The 23,060-nt window shown below is 36.2% G+C and overlaps 3 protein-coding genes across 9 annotated transcripts; all 3 read left to right on the top strand.

The window, feature by feature from the left end:
• The first annotated feature begins 140 nt into the window (after positions 1-140).
• Positions 141-5,872, top strand: LOC120013910 (DNA-(apurinic or apyrimidinic site) endonuclease, chloroplastic-like). Of its 4 annotated transcripts, none has more exons than XM_038865889.1 (12): positions 141-205; positions 585-756; positions 834-934; positions 1,272-1,351; positions 1,486-1,734; positions 1,817-2,139; positions 3,272-3,382; positions 4,003-4,140; positions 4,262-4,309; positions 4,747-4,827; positions 5,117-5,276; positions 5,414-5,872. In XM_038865889.1, exons 1-12 carry the CDS (start codon positions 156-158, stop codon positions 5,533-5,535), a joined length of 1,635 nt encoding a protein of 544 aa, XP_038721817.1. In that variant the 5' UTR covers positions 141-155; the 3' UTR covers positions 5,536-5,872. The 4 variants fall into 4 exon arrangements, with proteins under 4 accessions (XP_038721817.1, XP_038721820.1, XP_038721818.1 ...); XM_038865892.1 differs by having other exon boundaries at positions 1,880-2,139; XM_038865890.1 differs by having other exon boundaries at positions 870-934.
• Positions 5,873-9,945: 4,073 nt separating this feature from the next.
• LOC120012437 (putative disease resistance RPP13-like protein 1) lies at positions 9,946-10,473 on the top strand. Its single transcript, XM_038863865.1, has one exon. The coding sequence runs from the start codon at positions 9,946-9,948 to the stop codon at positions 10,471-10,473; it is 528 nt and encodes a 175-aa protein (XP_038719793.1).
• Positions 10,474-17,271: 6,798 nt separating this feature from the next.
• LOC120013411 (DNA-(apurinic or apyrimidinic site) endonuclease, chloroplastic-like) lies at positions 17,272-23,048 on the top strand. Of its 4 annotated transcripts, none has more exons than XM_038865202.1 (12): positions 17,272-17,443; positions 17,826-17,994; positions 18,072-18,172; positions 18,509-18,588; positions 18,723-18,971; positions 19,054-19,376; positions 20,515-20,625; positions 21,227-21,364; positions 21,486-21,533; positions 21,971-22,051; positions 22,342-22,501; positions 22,639-23,048. In XM_038865202.1, exons 1-12 carry the CDS (start codon positions 17,394-17,396, stop codon positions 22,758-22,760), a joined length of 1,632 nt encoding a protein of 543 aa, XP_038721130.1. In that variant the 5' UTR covers positions 17,272-17,393; the 3' UTR covers positions 22,761-23,048. The 4 variants fall into 4 exon arrangements, with proteins under 4 accessions (XP_038721130.1, XP_038721131.1, XP_038721132.1 ...); XM_038865203.1 differs by having other exon boundaries at positions 19,117-19,376; XM_038865204.1 differs by having other exon boundaries at positions 17,302-17,443; positions 17,834-17,994; positions 22,639-23,042.
• Positions 23,049-23,060: the final 12 nt, after the last annotated feature.

Below are 23,060 nucleotides of genomic sequence, written 5' to 3' on the forward strand. Positions count from 1 at the left end.
TATTTCCAAATATTAAAATAAATGAATTTGTAAATCGAGTAAAATGTTATAGATAATTACATTAGATTTTAGGGGAAAAAAAAGCGAAGCAGGACACGAACCTGCCCTAACCTGCGCATCTCCTCATTCTCTCTCGATCGTGTCATTTCGTATCTATGAATCGAGTACTTCAATTAGGGTTGAAGAACTTCATTCCTGTTTCGAGGTTTGTCTTATTTTCGTCCATTACGTACGAACGAACAGCCTTCCTTTCTATTTTACTTTTTCCTCAAATTTTCTCTGCAACAGTAGAAGATTTGCGTGTTTTTTTATGACGAGTATCGATTTTTGTTTTACCTTCAGAATATGTGTTTACAATTTAGTAGTGATTGTGCAGCTAATTTTGGATTTTGAAAGCCAAAAGGTTTTTGTTTTTTTTTCCTGATTTTTCAGATTTTTTTTAGAAGTTCAAAACGTTAATGTAGCTCTATTTATATGGTTTTCTAGAACGTTAATTCGTAGAAATTTGAAGTGTTTTTGGAAGATATTAAGGCCGAAGATTATTACATTCAATGTAGCTTGGCTATAATTAACTGAGAAAGTAGTAGTTTTGCAGCAATTCCAGGAAGTTTTAGAAGAGCAACGTTGGTTTCTTTGAGAGTGAGTGGAATGGGATCTAAGAGACTCCTTTCGGATTCAACAGCACCACAATCGGCTTCTATGGAAGACAAGAAAGAGAAGAGGTTGAAAGGATTGATGGGTACCGGCGACAATATAGTTAAGAGTGACTGCCACTTTTTTGTTATTAAAATTCTCATTTTCTTTTTCTGAATTGTTTTCTGTTTCGCATGTAGGAAAGTGTGTTGGGCAAAAAATTGGTTGACATTCAGAGAATCAGAGAAGATCCGGCAAGGATAGAGGCAATGACTGTTCAAGAACTTAGGAGTACATTGAGGCAAGTAGAAGTTTGATTTTAGCATGTTGGTGTTGCCTTAGCCTAATAAGAGTTTATTTGGTTGATCATTAAGTGCGGGAAGCATTAAAATTAACTTAATGGACACCTATTTTAGCTATATGTGTATATATATTCATGTTGCAATATGCTTAATGTCAATCATTCATATGCTCAAATGTTATGGATGTCCTATAAAGTAACTGAAGCTGGGACAAGAATATTCTGACCATTTTAAGCAGTTGGCCGCACTGGCATCAGTTATTTGAAGGGTTACTTTGAGCTGTATCATGTATATATGATGCTTCAGAGTGTTTTATGTTGATTTTTGAATTTTCAGGAGTATTGGAGTTCCTGCTAAAGGTTGCAAACGTGATCTTGTGTCTGCTTTAAAGTGTTTTCTGGACAAAGAGATGGATGGTAATCAATGTTACAGTATGATAAAGCCTCACTATCTCTAGCAGTATTTTGTAATGATTAACGTAATTTTTGAGAAGATGGTTACCAACTTGTATGTTGTGAATGTCCAATGTCCCGTGTTTTGACATGTGCAGGTGAAGGTTCACCAGTAGCAGAGGTGCAAGCATCCTCCATTTGTGTGGAGAAAACAACACTCAAAGAGCAGGCTAAGAATTTAGCTAATGACCATGTTCAAGAGATCGATATTATTTCGGATGTTTCATTATTTCAACAGTCCAAAAGAAGTGTGAAACGATCTCCTTCTGGTCATAAGACTGCCCAAGTTGATGGTAATGTTGTCAAGAAGAAACAAAAGCTGACAATTAACAAAGATGAGGCTTCAGGTGTTCTATAATACATAGTAGTGTTTCAATGTGTTGAGTTAGCTGAATAACTAATCTAGTGCATTGTGCATAATATTTCTAGGCAGGAAGGCCTCTCCGGAAAGCAAAAAAGTATCATCTGATATTTTTGTCGAAAATGGTGAGGATGATTGTGAAGTTCTTCCCATTGATCGAGTTGAACCATGGACGATTCTTGCCCACAAGAAACCTCAGAAAGGGTGGATTGCATATAATCCTGGAAGCATGAGGCCTCCACCTCTTAGTGGGGATGCAAAGTTCGTGAAGCTTATGTCATGGAATGTCAATGGGATAAGAGCATTACTGAAGTTAGAGGGATTCTCTGCGCTTCAACTTGCCCAAAGGGAAAATTTTGATATCTTGTGCTTGCAGGAGACCAAATTGCAGGCTAGTACATTTCTAGTTGTTATGTCACTCAAGGTTTATTATTTTTCATAGGAATGATCTTTACCGAGCATAGAACAAAAATTAGAAAGTCAAAACAAAAACATAGATCCTAAATGAAAAGGCTTGAAAATACTTTTTCTTTTCTCCAGTTGGGATGGGTAGATGACGCACAGGGAAGCAGATGTTCTGTTGTCCATCCTTGCCTTTAGTGGTTTTATCACGTAGCATATTGATCAAGGGTCACCTTGTGGTGCCAATGTGGAAGTATATGATTGTTGCCAACTGTGAATGCACAGGGTTAAGTATTGATTGCAGCCATCTTGTTCAGAAAGAACTTGAGACTGAATCCCACCAGAGGCTTTGTGGTTGACCAGTACCATGGAGTGTTCTTCCCAGTAGTCCATTGTTTTGTATGATGCACTTGAGAGACCAATCTTACTGATTGTATACTGCTTATCTGCAAATACAAAGTAGGGATGCTTTCTAAGCACTGTCATAATCCATATGCAAACAAAGGCAAGTGAATACTTAGAAGTGTATATTCTCAGAATTGTAGGAATCCTTATTTAAGCCAAGTTATTAGAGTTTGCAGATGTCTAGTTTAGTTTAGGAATCCTTATTTAAGTCAGACTTTTCTATCAAAAATAGTAGGGATTTCGTCCTTGGAAAATTCATTCGGAGATTTGATTGGGTTGTTGGATCGGTGAACTAGGCATTCAACAGTATATAAGTTATGTCTAACCAAGCTGTGTGTGTTCCAATGATGAGATGTAGTTATCTACACTTCTTGCCTATGATAACAGCTGAACCATTCCATTCAAAATTATATGCGATGAAGTTAAAGCTTTGAAATGGACAGCCTAGATTAACTTCTTTCTTTCTTTTTAAATGAGAAAAAAAATCAAGCTGCAACTAATTTATGCGTTAAGAAAAACCATAAAAATCTTTATAGACCTTAAATTACAGTTTTAAGATCGCAGTTTGATCAATATGCAAATGAGGTTTTTGTGGTTGCAATCTGTCTGTTCCTTTGAAAGTTGTTAGGAAGTTCACACTAACTTGTTACAAAATCTTTTCTCTGTTTTTCTGTTTTCTCTATCTATATAATCACATATTTTTAACATTGTAACAGGAGAAGGATGTTGAATCAATTAAACATTGTCTCATTGATGGGTACGACAACAGCTACTGGACATGTAGCATTTCCAAGCTCGGCTATTCTGGCACAGCAATCATCTCTCGAGTACATTTATCCTTTATAGACAAGAATGCATACTGTTTCATTTCTTTACAATGCATTGTTTGATTTTTAGAAATATGATTGTGCATCCTTATTCATCTGACATTTTTAGGAATCCTTGTGGCTTATATCTCAATGAACCAGTCCTCATCTTTTGACAGCATTGTTTGTATTCAAGTAAATTGATCTCAACGTTATAGCTTGGTCGAGGAAAACTTTATGGTGGTTTCATCTTTTGTCCCTCTGTCATTATTAATGGATAAAATAAGCAGCTAAATACTATTGTAGATGTGAACACAAGTTCAAAAGTAATTGAGAGTCATATCATGATAGAATAACAATTTTGATTGTTAATCATTAGCAGTGCCAATTAAGACTCCCAACTTATGAAAATGATGATTCCTGTTTGTAAATGCTTCTTGGTTATCATTGTAAATGATGATTCCTGTTTGTAAATGCTTCTTGGTTATCATTTTGACTCTTACAAATTTTGATGTTTTCAAATAGGTCAATTATAAGGATCTGTGATTGGTTGTTGCTTTAATTTTTAGCATGCTTCTTGTTTTTCCCATAGTTTCACTTGCTGCTATGGCTTTCCAGTAAAGAGGAGATTTCTTTGACAGGTAAAGCCACTTTCAGTCACGTATGGCCTAGGCATGCCAGATCATGATAGTGAGGGGCGGCTTGTGACAGCAGAGTTTGATTCATTTTTTTTGTTGTGCGCATATGTTCCTAATTCTGGAGATGGCTTGAGAAGATTGGTAATTTTCATGCATTCATGGCTTTACTAGCTGATTTCATTCTTCAGGAATGATATTGCATCTATTGTTAGAATGTCTTGGTTTCATGCTTCCTTGATTGATGCTTCTACTTTTACTCTAGTCATACAGGACAACACAATGGGATCTATCTCTCAGTGAGTACATGAAAGTAAGAAAGCCAACGCTCCTCCCCCTCTACATCTCCTTCTTTTAGTAGGAAACTGGGAATGATCTTATTTTCATCTCATTTTAAATATAGCAGTTGCTTTTCGTTGCGTAGTATCTGTTTTAAAAAGGAGATATGGCACTGAGAATATAAATTTTGAAATTCTACATCTCAGCATCATCGCTTTGTTTCCATTGGTTGGCCATGTGCTGCAGTTCTTACTGCTATTACTACTCTATGAGTTAAGAAGGTGTTACATTTGTCGACTATGTGGGTTTCATTTTCTTTAGAATGTGGAAAATATTTCATTTAATGAGATCTCTATGCCGTTGTATGGAACTATTTTGATTTGGTACATCATGTATAGTCTTAGAAACATTATCAAGAATTCTTCTCTGATAGTTTTTGTTTCTTCCGGTGCTCTGCTTGCATTTTTGCAGGAGCTGGAAAAGTCTAAACCTGTCATTTTGACTGGGGATCTTAATTGTGCTCATGAGGAGATAGATATATATAATCCCGCTGTAAGTAATTTGAACTTTGATCCATTGCATAAAGCCTTTTAGTTTTCTCTAACCGATATATGCACCTCATGTGCAACCTGATTTACTATTTTGCCAGCATTTTATTTGTTGTTACTTTTTTTTTTTTTTTGAGATCTAAGAACATTACATTTCTATAAATTTAATTTATTGGGAACGTTCACTTAAAAGTACGGATGAATAATCATGAAGCTTTGTGTTATTTCTCAAGATAAATATCTTACAGTTCGAAGCATTGTGTTATGTTCTTCTATTTTACATCAATTTTTAGGGAAATCGACGAAGTGCAGGGTTTACAGATGAAGAAAGGCGATCATTTGCTACAAACTTCTTATCGAGGGGATTTGCGGATACGTTTAGGAGACAGCATCCTGATGTTGTTGGCTATACCTATTGGGGTTTTCGACATGGTGGTCGTAAAACCAATAAAGGTATTTTGAAATTCACGTTTCTGAAGTTCCATTTGCTATCATTCAGTTTTAGTCAAACAAAATAGGTTTTTAGTTTTTACATTACAATTTGATTGTCATATCTTTTGTAAATTGAGTATTATTTGAATCTGAAACAGGTTGGCGGCTTGACTACTTCCTTGTGTCAGAGTCCATAGCTGACAATGTTCATGACTCGTACATTCTTCCTGACGTAGCCGGTAGTGATCATTGTCCTATCGGCCTTATTCTCAAGCTTTAGTTTTGCTACCAGCTTCTTAGAGCTAGAGGGGTCGAGAACAATTTGCTGGAGAATCAGTGATGGAAAGAAATGACCTCCAGCTAGCCTGCTATTGCATTAGGGTTTGTCATTTTTGGTTCACAGCCGGAATTAGGGTTTGTTGAAGGTTGTAGTAATTCCATAGGAGGGAGATTTTTGGCAAGATTGAGCTGGTGTACGTTGATTGGCTAAAAGGATTTTGTAGGAGTAATGTGTTTTGAATTGTTTTAAGATGTTAACCTTTCCATGTGTAAATCCGTTTCTTTGGTCCATGAAATGTAATTCAATCAGATAATTATACCTTCGAAAATGTAAAAAATAATACTGAAAATCAAAAGTTTATAAAACAGGCTAGGCTATGTGATAATAATTGTCACATGTCTTTTTGTTTCAATCATCTAAACATGATTTTTTGCAGTATTTTTTGCAGTAGGGGTCGAAATTGAAAACTCTAAGGGGTCATTTATATATAAAGCTCTTTCTGAGTTTTTATTTGTCACAAGGTTGTTATCATAGGTAAGTGAATGACATTAAGTAAATTGGCAAATCCTTTCTTAACAAATTGCTTGATGTCATGCTAAGCAATTTGTGTTCTTTTTAATTTGTTGTCTTTTTTGTTTTTCTTTTCACAAAACAATGCTTTAATCGTATCGAGATTAAATGATTTTTCAGCATTTTTCATTGCTCTCCTCCCACATAAAATGGACCCAAGATTTTGAGAGATAAGGGATTGCCTTTAGCAAAATTTATCACTCTGTTTGCTAGTCTCATATCATCACTATTGGGGCGCGCTTGTTTGAAAGCATATTGGCTAAGAAGACAGAGAGCTTCCTGGTCATCTAATCCTTCACTTCATGGATCTTGTCAGCATGTTGGCGATGTAGTTCTTTATTCCTACTTGTTATGATAATTACACTTCCTGGTCCAAACCGATTCCGTCCAGCTAATGATTCAATCTGTAGTGAGTTACTCACATCATCAAGAACGATAAGAACCCTTTTAAAGCGGCACTTAAACATCATCATAGCATGCTCTAGATTAGTTGCCTTGAATAATTCGATGTAAAGTTCATGTTTCAAATTTTCTAGAGGATGCTTTAGAGATTCTTCTCGAACATTTGCAAGAAAGTAATATCCTTCAAAATGGGGGAACAATCGATTGATAAGAGTTACAGCTAGAGTTGACTTACCTATGCCTCCCATGCCCCAAAGTCCTATCACGCGAACATCATCTTCACTATCAATGTTGTTTAATAATAATTCTAGTCGCGGAATGCGTTACTATCAATGTTGTTTAATAACAATTCTAGTCGCGGAATGCGTTAGTCAATCCTCACCAGGCAATCTGACCCTAGTTGTGGAGCGCGGGAGTCAGTATCAGCGCTTAATAACAATTCTGGCGGAATGCGAGGGTCAATTCTAATTCTCCTAAATGCACTCTCTTGCTCCTCCGCACTCCTCCCACATAAAAAGGAACCCAAAATTTTGAGAGCTAATGGATTGCCTTTAGCAAAATCTATCGCTCTGTTTGCTAGTCTCATATCATCACTACTTATGGGGTGCGCTTGTTTGAAAGCATGTTGGCTAAGAAAAATAATTGGAAGACTAATTAAGGGTACATTACATCAAGGTTTGTTTCATCGTCTTCATCTCATCTCAGTTGCTTCGAAGTCTTCATATCAGTTGTGGTTGATCTCTGGTTGTTTTCTCCCTTTCATCACATCATGTGATTTCGTGTTTTGGGTCTTTACTAGCCCTAATTGTGGTGCGACAATGTGATGTCGTTTTTTACTCCGATATTAACTAGAGCTATGTTGGTGACCATGGTTTGTTTAGTCAAAGTCATATTCTGCAGTCAACCTTCCTGAAGCTTCTTGGAAACGCACCGCATCTCTAAAACCAATAATTAATAACTTTATTTTTCATATATTTTATTTATTGTAAAAGGTCATCCAATATGATTGTTGCTGTTGTTGTACAGATCTTTATTTAAACCCTTTTGTACATTCCAATACATCAATCAATGGGAATTACCTTGTTGTCTTCTATGCTGCTCGCCTGCTCCTTCCTTCCTCTTTCCTTCCTCTACTATCTCTCCTTCTTCTCTTGTTCTTATCTGCAATTAAACAACACAGATCAGTTTTGTAATCTGATTCTAAATTTACAATATTGAAGTCTCCATGGCAAAAAATAATTGCGTCTTCCCAAAATACCAAAAGAAAAAAAATCTGTTCTTTTGTTTTCAACCTTATTTATGATTAGTTTTAAGGGGGAAAAAAACACAAGATGTGTGCTATAACAAACGCATATAGAACAAATTCACCAAGGGCTGTAGGTAAGATTTTCCATAAACCTGAACCTACTGTAAATATTCTCATTGTGGAACCCGCAGAAATATCATCATACATTGCGCGAAGCTGCATTGGACTTCTTTAAATAAAGAACAGGGTTCTCAAGTTGATTCAATACCATTCTTCTCTCTGCGTCGGTTTTTTAATCTCGAGTCTATTGGCAATCTTCTTCTTCACTACTAACATTTGAAGGATTTTCTGGGATGTTGTTGGTTTGAATTGGGTTTTTCATTGTTCTGTCAAAGCTGAATGCACAGCATAGAGTAACCTACCTGACAACCAATAAGACTTCATAAGAGCATCCACAATGATAATAATAAAATCCAGCACTTCAAAATCATAAAAATGAATAGTTGGTCTAGGGGAACCCTGGATTTGTTGCGATTACGGGTTCAATTTGCATCACAATATCAGTAGACTAAGAAAAGTTCCTAGTTAGGCAATATATGTTTTCCTCCCATCATTTCCCAAAGAAAGTTGTCGTGGATCACCCTCGAAAGGAAAGTGAGACCAACTTATCATTCACTGCACCTTCATTAATTCCGCTTTATTTTCTTCAATTGCTATAACTCATTAGGTAAAAAAAAATCACTTGGATACTAAGGGCATGCAGAGAAGAAAACTGAAACTCAAATAAAGCAGCTAGATCTATCAACCTTAAGAAACAAACCAAACCTAAACCTAATCTTACAAGCACCAAACTAGACACCCTCCACTGAGAACCAAACTTAACGCTAATGTCATGAAAAAGCTTGAGAACTAGTGTCATTAAACTCGTCTCTGCTAAATCTCTGCATTTACTCTTCTTTTTTTTTTCCTGCTCAAAGCAGTTGCAATATGCAAATGCATGGAACTAGCATAAAGAATCAAAATAACTGTCTATTAGATTTTCTGCATAATGTTTCACAATTATTCTGTTCCATTTTCAAAACAACACAAACCAAGGCTCAGCGGTAGAAGTAGAACTGCATAGGGGTTTAACCAAGAAGTCACAATTTCAATTCCTATAAACACCGTATCCACAAGGGACAGAGAGGATATACACAAACCTTACACCCACATAATATATGGAAAAGCTATTTCCAAGATTGAATATGTGACCTTTTGGTGCACCCCTACAACTCTACCATTGGACCAGAATACAAAAGAAAGTGCAACATAAAAGTTTTCTCGTTCCCTTGTAGCAATCGAGAAAAGTGTCACATGCAAGTATACTGCAGAAGTTTGTTTAAGCGTGAAGGCATCATACTGCAGAAGTTGCTATGAGCTCCTGCGTGAAGGCATCATACTACATTAGAGACGGCATTTCAAACCAGTCATTACCTACTTGGCTACTTAGCATGGATATCAATGTAGTGAGATAGGTGTAATTCGTACTCAGGACAACTTCATTTTCTCTTGTACTTAATATTGTTGACTCCCAAAAGAATTCCATTCAAATAAAGAAAGTAACACTACACATGCTATTCACTTGTGACAATGCACCCCTATAGCCTGACACTGTAGTTATAGAAGATTAGACTTCATGTAATTTATCATACCTGTGAAGTTTGTTTGAGATGCAGCTGCATTTAATTTCCTTCTCCCGGTACCAGAATCTCATCATTATCTATCACTATCTTAGGAATGCGTCTGATTTTGCTCCAGTCCGCACATTCTTCGTTCCTGCATCTCTCTTTTAGAATGCCACAATGAGTGATAATCAACTCTGCAAGTGAATCAGGCAACAGTCCCGGTGGCAAATAACTTGATTAACCTTCAACATCTTTATTTTTTAGTTACAAAGAGTCGGCTGAGTGCAATGCCATTAAATTTTGAAAAATTAACAAAACTTGAGACTCTCTCTGCATTCATTGTGGGAAAAGGTGAAGGATTTCGTATCAGTGAACTTCATAATATGATAAACATTCGGGGATCTATCTCAATTACACAATTGGAAAACGTCGGAAATGTGGAAGAGGCCGGGGCTGCAATGTTGGACAACAAACTGTACTTGACGAAGTTAGAGTTGGAATGGACCGAAGAAATCCATGACACTTACCATGACAGGGTTCAAGAAGGAATACTTGCAAGTCTTCGGCCTCATGATGCCCTTAGAAGAGCTATTGATTACAAATTATAGTGGTATCATGTTTCCAGATTGGTTGGGCCATCCATCATTTTCTAAACTTGTGATACTTACTTTGCGCAGCAGTCGGTGGCGTAAAGTTCTCCCTTCACTTGGTCGACTGCCAGTACTGGAAGAACTTTGCATTGATGACATGCATGAATTAAAGATAATTAACCATGACTTTTGTGGTTCAGCACCTTCTGGTGCAATTCAAGGCTTCCCATCATTGACGAAGTTGAGATTTCATGATATGCTAGAATGGGTGACATGGGAAGGTTTAAATGCCATGGACATGCCTCGTCTCCAACATCTTATGATTGAGGAATGTCGACAATTGAAAACCATACCTTCACTTCAATACCTTACTTCCCTTGAAAACTTGGAATTTAGCCAATGCCCTGCTCCATTGCCAATGCAACTACTACTTGATTCACTTGGATCATTGATTATCAACGAATGAGACTTTCTAAGAGATACATGAAGGTTTGAAGGTGCAAATTGGGACAAAATCCAAACCATTCAAATGATAGAGATAGATCAACATGCAATTCAATCCCGAATTGAATGCAGTTGCTATCTCAAGTAACATGGAACTTCAATGGTATATTTTTCTAGAAAAAATCTAATATTTTTTTAATTCATATATGTTTATAAGCATAAAATTTCAACACCCTCTGCCTATCTTCATTTTTTTTCTTTTTCAAAAGGTCACCTCATACATTGCAAGAACTCACACTGATATGTTTTATAAGTTGCAGATGTGGAACTTGTTTGTCTTAGTTTCTTTCTCATTCGTGTATCTCTACCCTAGTTTGGGCAAGAGTTCAATCGGTGTTAGGGTTTCTCGCATAGGTTTGTAATCTCCTTATGACCTTATTGTCTGAACTCATTGCAATAACGCGTATTAATTATCTAAGGGTATGCATTTGTTTGCTGGAGACTAGTTGTGTATGAGGTTTTTGGCTAAAATCTGAGATGCCATTATGGTGCTTGGGCTTGGTGTTGAAGTTTAGAAACACTTCAAATGGATATCAAGTTGATGGATCTTGTTTCTTGAGAAGCTTTTGGTGGATGTATCAAACATACATAAGAACAATATAGAAGATCATACCCTATCACCAAATGCAACAAATATGGAGAAAAACGAGGTGGAAACACATAAAACCACCAAGCTAATTAACAATACATATACAGTAAGGGATGGTAGGAGAAATAGGGAAATCAGGAGCCATAGAACATATAGAGCTACAAGAGGAGGAAGATTCCATGGGAGGGGGCTCTAGCAGCAGTGAAATGACTATTTATAAAGCTTGAGGAGGTGGAGGATAAAGTAGGAGAGGAGCCAACGTAAGGAGGGACACAATTTCAGGTGCAAGGTGGTGTGTCTTGAGAGTTTCAGAAACCCACAAGGCACTCAAGAATTGATGTAGGACAATTGGTTGTAGAGTTGGAGGAAGAGTTGGATAGGCATAGCTTTTAGCTGGGTGTCCGTTTGCCTATTATAATAAGTTTTCGGGAATTGATTTTCATGCTCCGCTCCATATCGTACCAACCAGGGCGGGTGGTTGAAGTTTCCGCTCCATATCATACCAACCAGAGCGGGTGGTTGAAGTTTTATTGTTTTATTTGTTTCCTTGTTTAAGTTGCATTTGTTTAGTAAATGTCTAATTTAGTCTTTTACTTAAGTTAGGGTTTCCAGAGACTATTTAAGCATCTTGGTTATTTGTTTTGTGATGGAAGTGAATACTAAAATTTCTTTGGTTTATAACCTATTTTCTGGGTGGATTCCAGAGTGCGTGTTCTTAGGGCTTACATTGGTAAACCCTTTTCGATTCCGTTCTGCGTCAAGAATCTAGGAATGTTTCTTGAAATAATGTCAATGAATAAGCAGAATTGGAGACATGGGAAGGTTTAAATGCCATGGACATGCCTTGTCTTCATCGTCTACGATTGAGAAATGTCCACTCCTGGAAACCATACCTTCACTTCAGTACCTTACTTCCCTTGAAGAATTGGAATTTAGCCAATGCGGGGATCTGTCATTGCCAATGGGACCACTACCTGATTCACTTAGAGAATATCAATAAATGCGACTTTCTAATAGATAGATGCAGGATTAAAGAAGGTGCAGATTGGGGTAAAATCAAAGACATTCAAAGGATAGAGATAGATCACAATGAAATTTCACTCCTGGGATTAGGGAACTGAAAGTAGTTGCATCTCAAGTAACATGGAACTTCAATGGTATATTTTTCGAGACAAAATGTAATGTTTTTTTGATTCATATATGTTTGTAAGCATGAATTTTCAACACCCTCTGCCTATCTTAATTTTTACTTTTTCAAAAGGTCACCTCATACATTGCAAGAACTTGCACTGATATGTTTTAAAAAGTTACAATTTTATTGATGTGGTTACTATGTGTAACTTGTTCTTTTTGTTATCATGGTTAGATTTGTGCCACTCAAGGTACAGTTAGAGTTGAGTTGTTGTTGATTTTCCACAGTGTTGATGATGCATTATTTACTACCCAAAGGTCAAGGTGTGATTAGCCCCAGTACAAGTATCATGAAAGCCCAATCGCTTCTCTCTCGCGACCAATTTGTTAAAAGAAGGGTTGGTATGCATCATCAAACAACTTTGGTATTTTGTGAACCTTGTCTTAGTTTCTTTCTCATTTGTGTATCTCTACCCTAGTTTGGGCAAGAGTTCAATCAGTGTTAGGGTTCTTCGCATAGGTTTGTAATCTCCTTATGACCTTGTTGTCTGAACTCATTGCAATAACGCGTATTAATTATCTAAGGGTATGCATTTGTTTGCTGGAGACTAATTGTGTATGAGGTTTTTGGCTAAAATCTGAGATGCCATTATAGTGCTTGGGCTTAGTGTTGAAGTTCAGAAACACTTCAAATGGATATCAAGCTGATGGATCTTGTTTCTTGAGAAGCTTTTGGTGGATGTATCAAACATGCATAAGAACAATATAGAAGATCATACCCTATCACCAAATGCAACAAATACGGAGAAAAACGAGCACCAAGCTAATTAACAATACATATGCAGTAAGGGGTGGTAGGAGAAATAGGGAAACCAGAAGCCATAGAACATATAGAGCTACAAGAGGAGGAAAATTTCATGGGAGGGGGCTCTAGCAGTAAAGAAATGGCTATTTATAAAGCTTGAGGTTTTGAATTTGTGTCCAATTAATTTCAGCTTATTAACATTTTTTTTTTGCAAGTTGAATCAAGCATATATGTGAATACCTCGAATAAAAGACTAGCAATAGGTGGAGGATAAAGTAGGAGAGGAGCCAACATAAGCAGGGACACAATTTCAGGTGCAAGTTGGTGTGTGTTGAGAGTTTCAGAAACCCACAAGGCACTCAAGAATTGATGTAGGACAATTGGCTGTGGAGTTGGAGGAAGAGTTGGATAGGCATAGCTTTTAGCTGGATGTCCGTTTGCCTATTATCATATGTTTTCGGGAATTGATTTTCATGCTTCGCTCCATATCGTACCAACCAAGGCGGGTGGTTGAAGTTTCCGCTCCATATCGTACCAACCAGGGCGGGTGGTTGAAATTTTATTGTTTTATTTGTTTCCTTGTTTAAGTTGCATTTATTTAGTAAATGTCTAATTTAGTCTTTTACTTAAGTTAGGGTTTCCAGAGACTATTTAAGAATCTTGATTATTTGTTTTGTGATGGAAGTGAATAATAAAATTTCTTTGGTTTATAACCTATTTTCTGGTGGATTCCAGAGTGCGTGTTCTTAGGGCTTATGTTGGTAAACCCTTTTCGATTCCGTTCTGCGTCAAGAATCTAGGAATGTTTCTTGAAATAATGTCAATGAATAAGCAGAATTGGAGACATGAGAAGGTTTAAGTGCCATGGACATGCCTTGTCTTCATCGTCTTACGATTGAGGAATGTCCACTACTGGAACCCATACCTTCACTTCAATACCTTACTTCCCTTGAAAAATTTCCCTTGAAAAATTGGAATTTAGCCAATGCAGGGATCTGTCATTGCCAATGGGACCACTACATGATTCACTTAGAGAATTGATTATCAACGAATGCGACTTTCTAATAGATAGATGCAGGATTGAAGAAGGTGCAGATTTGGGTAAAATCAAAGACATTCAAAGGATAGAGATAGATCACAATGAAATTTCACTCCTGGGATAAGGGAACTGAAAGCAGTTGCATCTCAAGTAACATGGAACTTCAATGGTATGTTTTTCGAGACAAAATGTAATGTTTTTTTGATTCATATATGTTTGTAAGCATGAATTTTCAACACCCTCTGCCTATCTTCATTTTCTCTTTTTCAAAACGTCACCTCATACATTGCAAGAACTTGCACTGATATGTTTTAAAAAGTTACAATTTTATTGATGTGGTTACTATGTGGAACTTGTTCTTTCTGTTATCATGGTTAGATTTGTGCCACTCAGGGTACAGTTAGAGTTGAGTTGTTGACTTCCCACTTTATCTATCAGTGTTGATGATGCATTATTTATTACCCAAAGCCCAAGGTGTGATTAACCCAAGTAGCAAGAAAACACAATTGCTTCTCTCTCGTGACCAATTTGTTAAAAGAAGGGCTAATAGGCATCATCAGACAGCTTTAGTATTTTGTGAACCTTGTCTTAGTTTCTTTCTCCTTCGTGCATCTCTACCCTAGTTTGGGCAAGAGTTCAATTGGTGTCTAGGGTTCTTCGCATAGGTTTGTAATCTCCTTATAACCTTGTTGTCTGAACTCAATGCAATTACATGTATTAGTTATCTAAGGGTATTCATGTGTTTGTTGGAGACTAGTTGTGTGTGAGGTTTTTGGCTTAAATTTGATATGGTTGTTGCCATTATGGTGCTTGGGCTTGGTGTTCAAGTTCAGAAACACTTCAAATGGATATCAAGCTGATGGATTTTGTTCCTTGATTAATGAGAAGCTTTTGGTGATGTATCAAACATGCATAAGAATAAAGTAGAAGATCATACCATATTACCAAATGCAACAATACATAAATGGTAAGGGATGGCAGGGTAAATAGGGAAACCAGGAGCCATATTAGGGCATCTAGAGCTACAAGAGGAGGAAGATTCCATTGGAGGGGTTCTACCAACAGTGAAACTAGGTTTTGAATTTGTGTCCAATTAATTTCAGCTTATTAACAAAAAAAAATTTGCAGGTTGAATCAAGCATATATGTGAATACCTCGAATAAAAGACCAGCAAGAGGTGGAGGACAAAGTAGGAAACTAGGAGAGGAGCAAAGGCAAGCAGGGACACAATTTCAGGTGCAAGGTGGTGTGCCTTGAGAGTTTCAGAAACCCACAAGGCACTCAAGAATCTAGGAATGGTTCTTGAAATAATGCAATGAATAAGCAAAATGTGCAGTACTGTAGTTGCATGTTTTGGATTAGTAACATATTTTGGATAATAGCATTGTACTGTACTGAATTGGAAGATTATTAGGTGTGTCTTTTTGGCATTTTTTGGCTACAGCAAGGTGTGTTACATGTTCAGGATTATGTATGTAATAATGTGTTTGCTATGTTAGAACATGTTTTGGATAATATTCTTATGCTATACTGAGTTGGATAATAATCTTATGTTAGAACATGTTTTGCATATTGGATTTGGCTATTTTACATTTTTTATATCACAAATCGGCACGTCATCACTTAACGGGTCATGTAATTGTTGATCATAAATGATTGAATATTAAACGCGCTTGATGAGGCTTTTTTATTTGACTTTATGTGGTATGTAATGAGTGCATTGGTGTGAGCCATTTGCATTTAAAATAAACTATTGAATGCATGCCACATCAAGTTGGAATGATGACTTTGAGATACCAAAAATTGGGATACCTAGCAGAAACAATTCGAAAATTAAAAGATTGCAGAAGATGTCACATTTATCTGGAATCTTGTTTAAAGGGGAAAGACAACTTTTGATCATTGAAATATCTGATTAGGTTCAACTCAGTCACCCATTTTTCAAATGTTTCAATTTGGGTATCCAAATTTCTAAACTGTTCCAAATTAGTCATACGAGCAAATTTCACCCAATTCGAATAGTCAACCAATTCTACCTGCAACACCTCGGCCTCTTCCAGCAATTCTACCAACAGCACCTCTGCCCTTTGTAACACTGCTACTCCCAGAAGCAACATTTCCAACCTGTTTTTCCAACAAGCATAATATAATAAGAAACTAATAAATCACGGCCACTACATGTAAAAAGAAGAACAAAATCGGGGCCACATAGATACAACAATCGGGACCACAAAGTTTTTTATAAAAAAAGAAGCAACTCATATTGTTGATTTAGAGAAAACAATAGTTGCAGAATAAACAGTAGTTGGGTTACCCAACACTCTGAAATATAAAACCCAAGAAACCTTCAAGAAATCTACCCACAAAATATAAAAACTCAACAAAGACTTGAATCGAAGTAACCTGGATTGTTAATCTTCTTGATCGAGTGTTGAATCGTTGCCCAGATCTTGCGTCTTTGTCGAACTTGAGAAGATGTAATGTTGAGAGCACTAGTTTACAAGATTTGTAGTGACAGAGTGATTTTAGGTTTTCACGAATTTAGGGTTAGTTTAGTTTTTTGCGGGAATGATTTTTTGGGTAATTTTTTGTCCGCCTAGTTTTCCTCCACATCAACACTATTTATGCACGTTAGAAATATTACATGATTTTAATTTTTATCGTCAGGTCAAAGTGTCAAGTAGGATGGTTACCTGCCCGAATTGGGAGAAATATGTCCGCGTGACTAATTCGGAACAATTTAGAAATTTAGACACCCAAATTGAAACGTTTGAAAAATTGATGACTGAATTGAACCTATTCAGATATTTTAGTGACCAAAAATTATCCTTCCCCTTGTTTAGATATATTTAAAATTAGATTTAATAATATTAAGAGATTATTACTTATTGGCTAATTTTGTATGAAAAATTTTAGGGTGGTCTTAGTATATGAATGAAAAGCCTTAAATTAAATTTTTCGCCAAGAAAAAAAAAATCCTTAAATTAAGTTTGATGGGAAATATTTTAATATACAATAATACCTCAAATGTATAATATACAATAATACCTCACCCACCACATAATTACTACGAATAAGAAAATAAATTTTCAATATTTTCAAATATTAAAATAAATGAATTTGTAAATCGGTAGAATGTTTTAGATAATTACATTAGATTTTAGGGAAAAAAAAAAGGGAAGTATGTCCATGTCATTTTGAAAAAAAAAACTGAAGCAGGACACGAACCTGACATGTTTGGCGGTTCCTGCCAACTCTACTACCTGCCCTAACCTGCGCATCACCTCATTCTCTCTCGCTCTGTGTCATTTCGTATCTATGAATCGAGTACTTCAATTAGGGTTGAAGAACTTCATTCCTCTATCGAGGTTTGTCTTATTTTCGTCCATTACGTACGAACGAACAGCCTTCCTTTCTATTTTACTTTTTTCGTCAAATTTTCTCTGCAACAGTAGAAGATTTGCTTTTTTTTTTATGACGAGTATCGATTTTTGTTTTACCTTCAGAATATGTGTTTACAATTTAGTAGTGATTGTGCAGCTAATTTTGGATTTTGAAAGCCAAAGGGTTTTTGTTTTTTTTCCTGATTTTTCAGATTTTTTTTAGGAGTTCAAAACGTTAATGCAGCTCTATTTATATGGTTTTCTAGAACTTTAATTCGTAGAAATTTGAAGTGTTTTTGGAAGATATTAAGGCCGAAGATTATTACATTCAATGTAGCTTGGCTATAATTAACTGAGAAAGTACTAGTTTTGCAGCAATTCCAGGAAGTTTTAGAAGACCAACGTTGGTTTCTTTGAGAGTGAGTGGAATGGGATCTAAGAGACTCCTTTCGGATTCAACAGCACCACAATCGGCTTCTATGGAAGACAAGAAAGAGAAGAGGTTGAAAGGATTGATGGGTACCGGCGACAATATAGTTAAGGGTGACTGCTACTTTTTTGTTATTAAAATTCTCATTTTCTTTTTCTGAATTGTTTTCTGTTTGGCATGTAGGAAAATGTTGTGGGCAGAAAATTGGTTGACATTCAGAGAATCAGAGAAGATCCGGCAAGGATAGAGGCAATGACTGTTCAAGAACTTAGGAGTACATTGAGGCAAGTAGAAGTTTGATTTTAGCATGTTGGTGTTGCCTTAGCCTAATAAGAGTTTATTTGGTTGATCATTAAGTGCGGGAAGCATTAAAATTAACTTAATGGACACCTATTTTAGCTATATGTGTATATATATTCATGTTGCAATATGCTTAATGTCAATCATTCATATGCTCAAATGTTATGGATGTCCTACAAAGTAACCGAAGCTGGGACAAGAATATTCTGACCATTTTAAGCAGTTGGCCGCACTGACATCAGTTATTTGAAGGGTTACTTTGAGCTGTATCATGTATATATGATGCTTCAGAGTGTTTTATATTGATTTTGAATTTTCAGGAGTATTGGAGTTCCTGCTAAAGGTTGCAAACGTGATCTTGTGTCTGCTTTAAAGTGTTTTCTGGACAAAGAGATGGATGGTAATCAATGTTACAGTATGATAAAGCCTCACTATCTCTAGCAGTATTTTGTAATGATTAAAGTAATTTTTGAGAAGATGGTTACCAACTTGTATGTTGTGAATGTCCAATGTCCCGTGCTTTCACATGTGCAGGTGAAGGTTCACCAGTAGCAGAGGTGCAAGCATCCTCCATTTGTGTGGAGAAAACAACACTCAAAGAGCAGGCTAAGAATTTAGCTAATGACCATGTTCAAGAGATCGATATTATTTCGGATGTTTCATTATTTCAACAGTCCAAAAGAAGTGTGAAACGATCTCCTTCTGGTCATAAGACTGCCCAAGTTGATGGTAATGTTGTCAAGAAGAAACAAAAGCTGACAATTAACAAAGATGAGGCTTCAGGTGTTCTATAATACATAGTAGTGTTTCAATGTGTTGAGTTAGCTGAATAACTAATCTAGTGCATTGTGCATAATATTTCTAGGCAGGAAGGCCTCTCTGGAAAGCAAAAAAGTATCATCTGATATTTTTGTCGAAAATGGTGAGGATGATTGTGAAGTTCTTCCCATTGATCGAGTTGAACCATGGACGATTCTTGCCCACAAGAAACCTCAGAAAGGGTGGATTGCATATAATCCTGGAAGCATGAGGCCTCCACCTCTTAGTGGGGATGCAAAGTTCGTGAAGCTTATGTCATGGAATGTCAATGGGATAAGAGCATTACTGAAGTTAGAGGGATTCTCTGCGCTTCAACTTGCCCAAAGGGAAGATTTTGATATCTTGTGCTTGCAGGAGACCAAATTGCAGGCTAGTACATTTCTAGTTGTTATGTCACTCAAGGTTTATTATTTTTCATAGGAATGATCTTTACCGAGCATAGAACAAAAATTAGAAAGTCAAAACAAAAACATAGATCCTAAATGAAAGGGCTTGAAAATACTTTTTCTTTTCTCCAGTTGGGATGGGTAGATGACGCACAGGGAAGCAGATGTTCTGTTGTCCATCCTTGCATTTAGTGGTTTTATCACGTAGCATATTGATCAAGGGTCACCTTGTGGTGCCAATGTGGAAGTATATGATTGTTGCCAACTGTGAATGCACAGGCTTAAGTATTGATTGCAGCCATCTTGTTCAGAAAGAACTAGAGACTGAATCCCACAAGAGGCTTTGTGGTTGACCAGTACTATGGAGTGTTCTTCCCAGTAGTCCATTGTTTTGTATGATGCACTTGAGAGACCAATCTTACTGATTGTATACTGCTTATCTGCAAATACAAAGTAGGGATGCTTTCTAAGCACTGTCATAATCAATATGCAAACAAAGGCAAGTGAATACTTAGAAGTGTATATTCTCAGAATTGTAGGAATCCTTATTTAAGTCAAGTTATTAGAGTTTGCAGATGTCTAGTTTAGTTTAGGAATCCTTATTTAAGTCAGACTTTTCTATCAAAAATAGTAGGGATTTCGTTCTTGGAAAATTCATTCGGAGATTCGATTGGGTTGTTGGATCGGTGAACTAGGCCTTCAACAGTATATAAGTTATGTCTTACCAAGCTGTGTGTGTTCCAATGATGAGATGTAGTTATCTACACTTCTTGCCTATGATAACAGCTGAACCATTCCATTCAAAATTATATGCGATGAAGTTAAAGCTTTGAAATGGACAGCCTAGATTAACTTCTTTCTTCTTTTTTTTTAAATGAGAGAAAAAAATCAAGCTGCAACTAATTTATGCGTTAAGAAAAGCTATAAAAATCTTTATAGATCTTAAATTGCAGTTTTAAGATCGCAGTTTGATCAATATGCAAATGAGGTTTTTGTGGTTGCAATCTGTCTCTTCCTTTGAAAGTTGTTACGAAGTTCACACTAACTTGTTACAAAATCTTCTATCTCTGTTTTTCTGTTTTCTCTATCTATATAATCACATATTTTTAACGTTGTAACAGGAGAAGGATGTTGAATCAATTAAACATTGTCTCATTGATGGGTACGACAACAGCTACTGGACATGTAGCATTTCCAAGCTCGGCTATTCTGGCACGGCAATCATCTCTCGAGTACATCTATCCTTTCCAGACAAGAATGCATACTGTTTCATTTCTTTACAATGCATTGTTTGATTTTTAGAAATATGATTGTGCATCCTTACTCATCTGACATTTTTAGGAATCCTTGTGGCTTATATCTCAATGAACTAGTCCTCTTCTTTTGACAGCATTGTTTGTATTCGAGTAATTTGATCTCAACGTTATAGCTTGGTCAAGGAAAACTTTATGGTAGTTTCATCTTTTGTCCCTCTGTCATTATTAATGGATAAAATAAGTAGCTAAATGCTATTGTAGATGTGAACACAAGTTCAAAAGTAATTGAGAGTCATATCATGATAGAATAACAATTTTGATTGTTAATCATTAGCAGTGCCAATTAAGACTCCCAACTTATGAAAATGATGATTCCTGTTTGTAAATGCTTCTTGGTTATCATTTTAAACCGACAAGTCAGTCATAAGGGTCTTTTGACTCTTACAAATGTTTTCAAATAGGTCGATTATAAGGATCTGTGATTGGTTGTTTCTTTAATTTTTAGCATGCTTCTTGTTTTTCCCGTAGTTTCACTTGCTGCTATGGCTTTCCAGTAAAGAGGAGATTTCTTTGACAGGTAAAGCCACTTTCAGTCACGTATGGCCTAGGCATGCCAGATCATGATAGTGAGGGGCGGCTTGTGACAGCAGAGTTTGATTCATTTTTTTTGTTGTGCGCATATGTTCCTAATTCTGGAGATGGCTTGAGAAGATTGGTAATTTTCATGCATTCATGGCTTTACTTGCTGATTTCATTCTTCAGGAATGATATTGCATCTGTTGTTAGAATGTCTTGGTTTCATGCTTCCTTGATTGATGCTTCTACTTTTACTCTAGTCATACAGGACAACACAATGGGATCTATCTCTCAGTGAGTACATGAAAGTAAGAAAGCCAACGCTCCTCCCCCTCAACATCTCCTTCTTTTAGTAGGAAACTGGGAATGATCTTATTTTCAACTCGTTTTAAATATAGCAGTTGCTTTTCATTGCATAATATCTGTTTTAAATAGGAGATATGGCACTGAGAATATAAATTTTGAAATTCTACATCTCTGCATCATCGATTTGTTTTCATTGGTTGGGCCATGTGCTGCAGTTCTTACTGCTATTACTACTCTATGAGTTAAGAAGGTGTTACATTTGTTGACTATGTGGGTTTCATTTTCTTTAGAATGTGAAAAATATTTCATTTAATGAGATCTCTATGCCGTTGTATGGAACTATTTTGATTTGGTACATCATGTATGGTCTTAGAAACATTATCAAGAATTCTTCTCTGATAGTTTTTGTTTCTTCCGGTGCTCTGCTTGCATTTTGCAGGAGCTGGAAAAGTCTAAACCTGTCATTTTGACTGGGGATCTTAATTGTGCTCATGAGGAGATTGATATATATAATCCCGCTGTAAGTAATTTGAACTTTGATCCATTGCATAAAGCCTTTTAGTTTTCTCTAACCGATATATGCACCTCATGTGCAACCTGATTTACTATTTTGCCAGCATTATATTTGTTGTTACTTTTTTTTTTTTTTTTGAGATCTAAGAACATTACATTTCTATAAATTTAATTTATTGGGAATGTTCACTTAAAAGTACGGATGAATAATCATGAAGCTTTGTGTTATTTCTCAAGATAAATATCTTACAGTTCGAAGCATTGTGTTATGTTCTTCTATTTTACATCAATTTCTAGGGAAATCGACGAAGTGCAGGGTTTACAGATGAAGAAAGGCGATCATTTGCTACAAACTTCTTATCGAGGGGATTTGCGGATACGTTTAGGAGACAGCATCCTGATGTTGTTGGCTATACCTATTGGGGTTTTCGACATGGTGGTCGTAAAACCAATAAAGGTATTTTGAAATTCACGTTTCTGAAGTTCCATTTGCTATCATTCAGTTTTAGTCAAACAAAATAGGTTTTTAGTTTTTACATTACAATTTGATTGTCATATCTTTTGTAAATTGAGTATTATTTGAATCTGAAACAGGTTGGCGGCTTGACTACTTCCTTGTGTCAGAGTCCATAGCTGACAAAGTTCATGACTCGTACATTCTTCCTGACGTAGCCGGTAGTGATCATTGTCCTATCGGCCTTATTCTCAAGCTTTAGTTTTGCTACCAGCTTCTTAGAGCTAGAGGGGTCGAGAACAATTTGCTGGAGAATCAGTGATGGAAAGAAATGACCTCCAGCTAGCCTGCTATTGCATTAGGGTTTGTCATTTTTGGTTCACAGCCGGAATTAGGGTGTGTTGAAGGTTGTAGTAATTCCATAGGAGTGAGATTTTTGGCAAGATTGAGCTTGGTGTACGTTGATTGGCTAAAAGGATTTTGTAGGAGTAATGTGTTTTGAATTGTTTTAAGATGTTAACCTTTCTATAATATATATATATATGTCTATTTAAAATTTATA

This window comes from Tripterygium wilfordii, chromosome 13 (genome assembly GCF_013401445.1).
Source record: "Tripterygium wilfordii isolate XIE 37 chromosome 13, ASM1340144v1, whole genome shotgun sequence".
In the NCBI taxonomy this organism is placed as follows: Eukaryota; Viridiplantae; Streptophyta; class Magnoliopsida; order Celastrales; family Celastraceae; genus Tripterygium; species Tripterygium wilfordii.

Excerpts from the sequence above, each read along its gene's own strand:
- LOC120013411 (XM_038865202.1), top strand. The coding sequence starts at position 17,394 with ATGAATCGAGTACTTCAATTAGGGTTGAAGAACTTCATTCCTCTATCG. Across the intron at positions 18,972-19,053 it reads TAACAAAGATGAGGCTTCAG|GCAGGAAGGCCTCTCTGGAA; the intron begins GTGTTCTATAAT and ends TAATATTTCTAG. Across the intron at positions 20,626-21,226 it reads GCACGGCAATCATCTCTCGA|GTAAAGCCACTTTCAGTCAC; the intron begins GTACATCTATCC and ends TTTCTTTGACAG.
- LOC120013910 (XM_038865889.1), top strand. The coding sequence starts at position 156 with ATGAATCGAGTACTTCAATTAGGGTTGAAGAACTTCATTCCTGTTTCG. Across the intron at positions 757-833 it reads TGGGTACCGGCGACAATATA|GAAAGTGTGTTGGGCAAAAA; the intron begins GTTAAGAGTGAC and ends TTTCGCATGTAG. Across the intron at positions 5,277-5,413 it reads TGGTCGTAAAACCAATAAAG|GTTGGCGGCTTGACTACTTC; the intron begins GTATTTTGAAAT and ends AATCTGAAACAG.
- LOC120012437 (XM_038863865.1), top strand. The coding sequence starts at position 9,946 with ATGACAGGGTTCAAGAAGGAATACTTGCAAGTCTTCGGCCTCATGATG.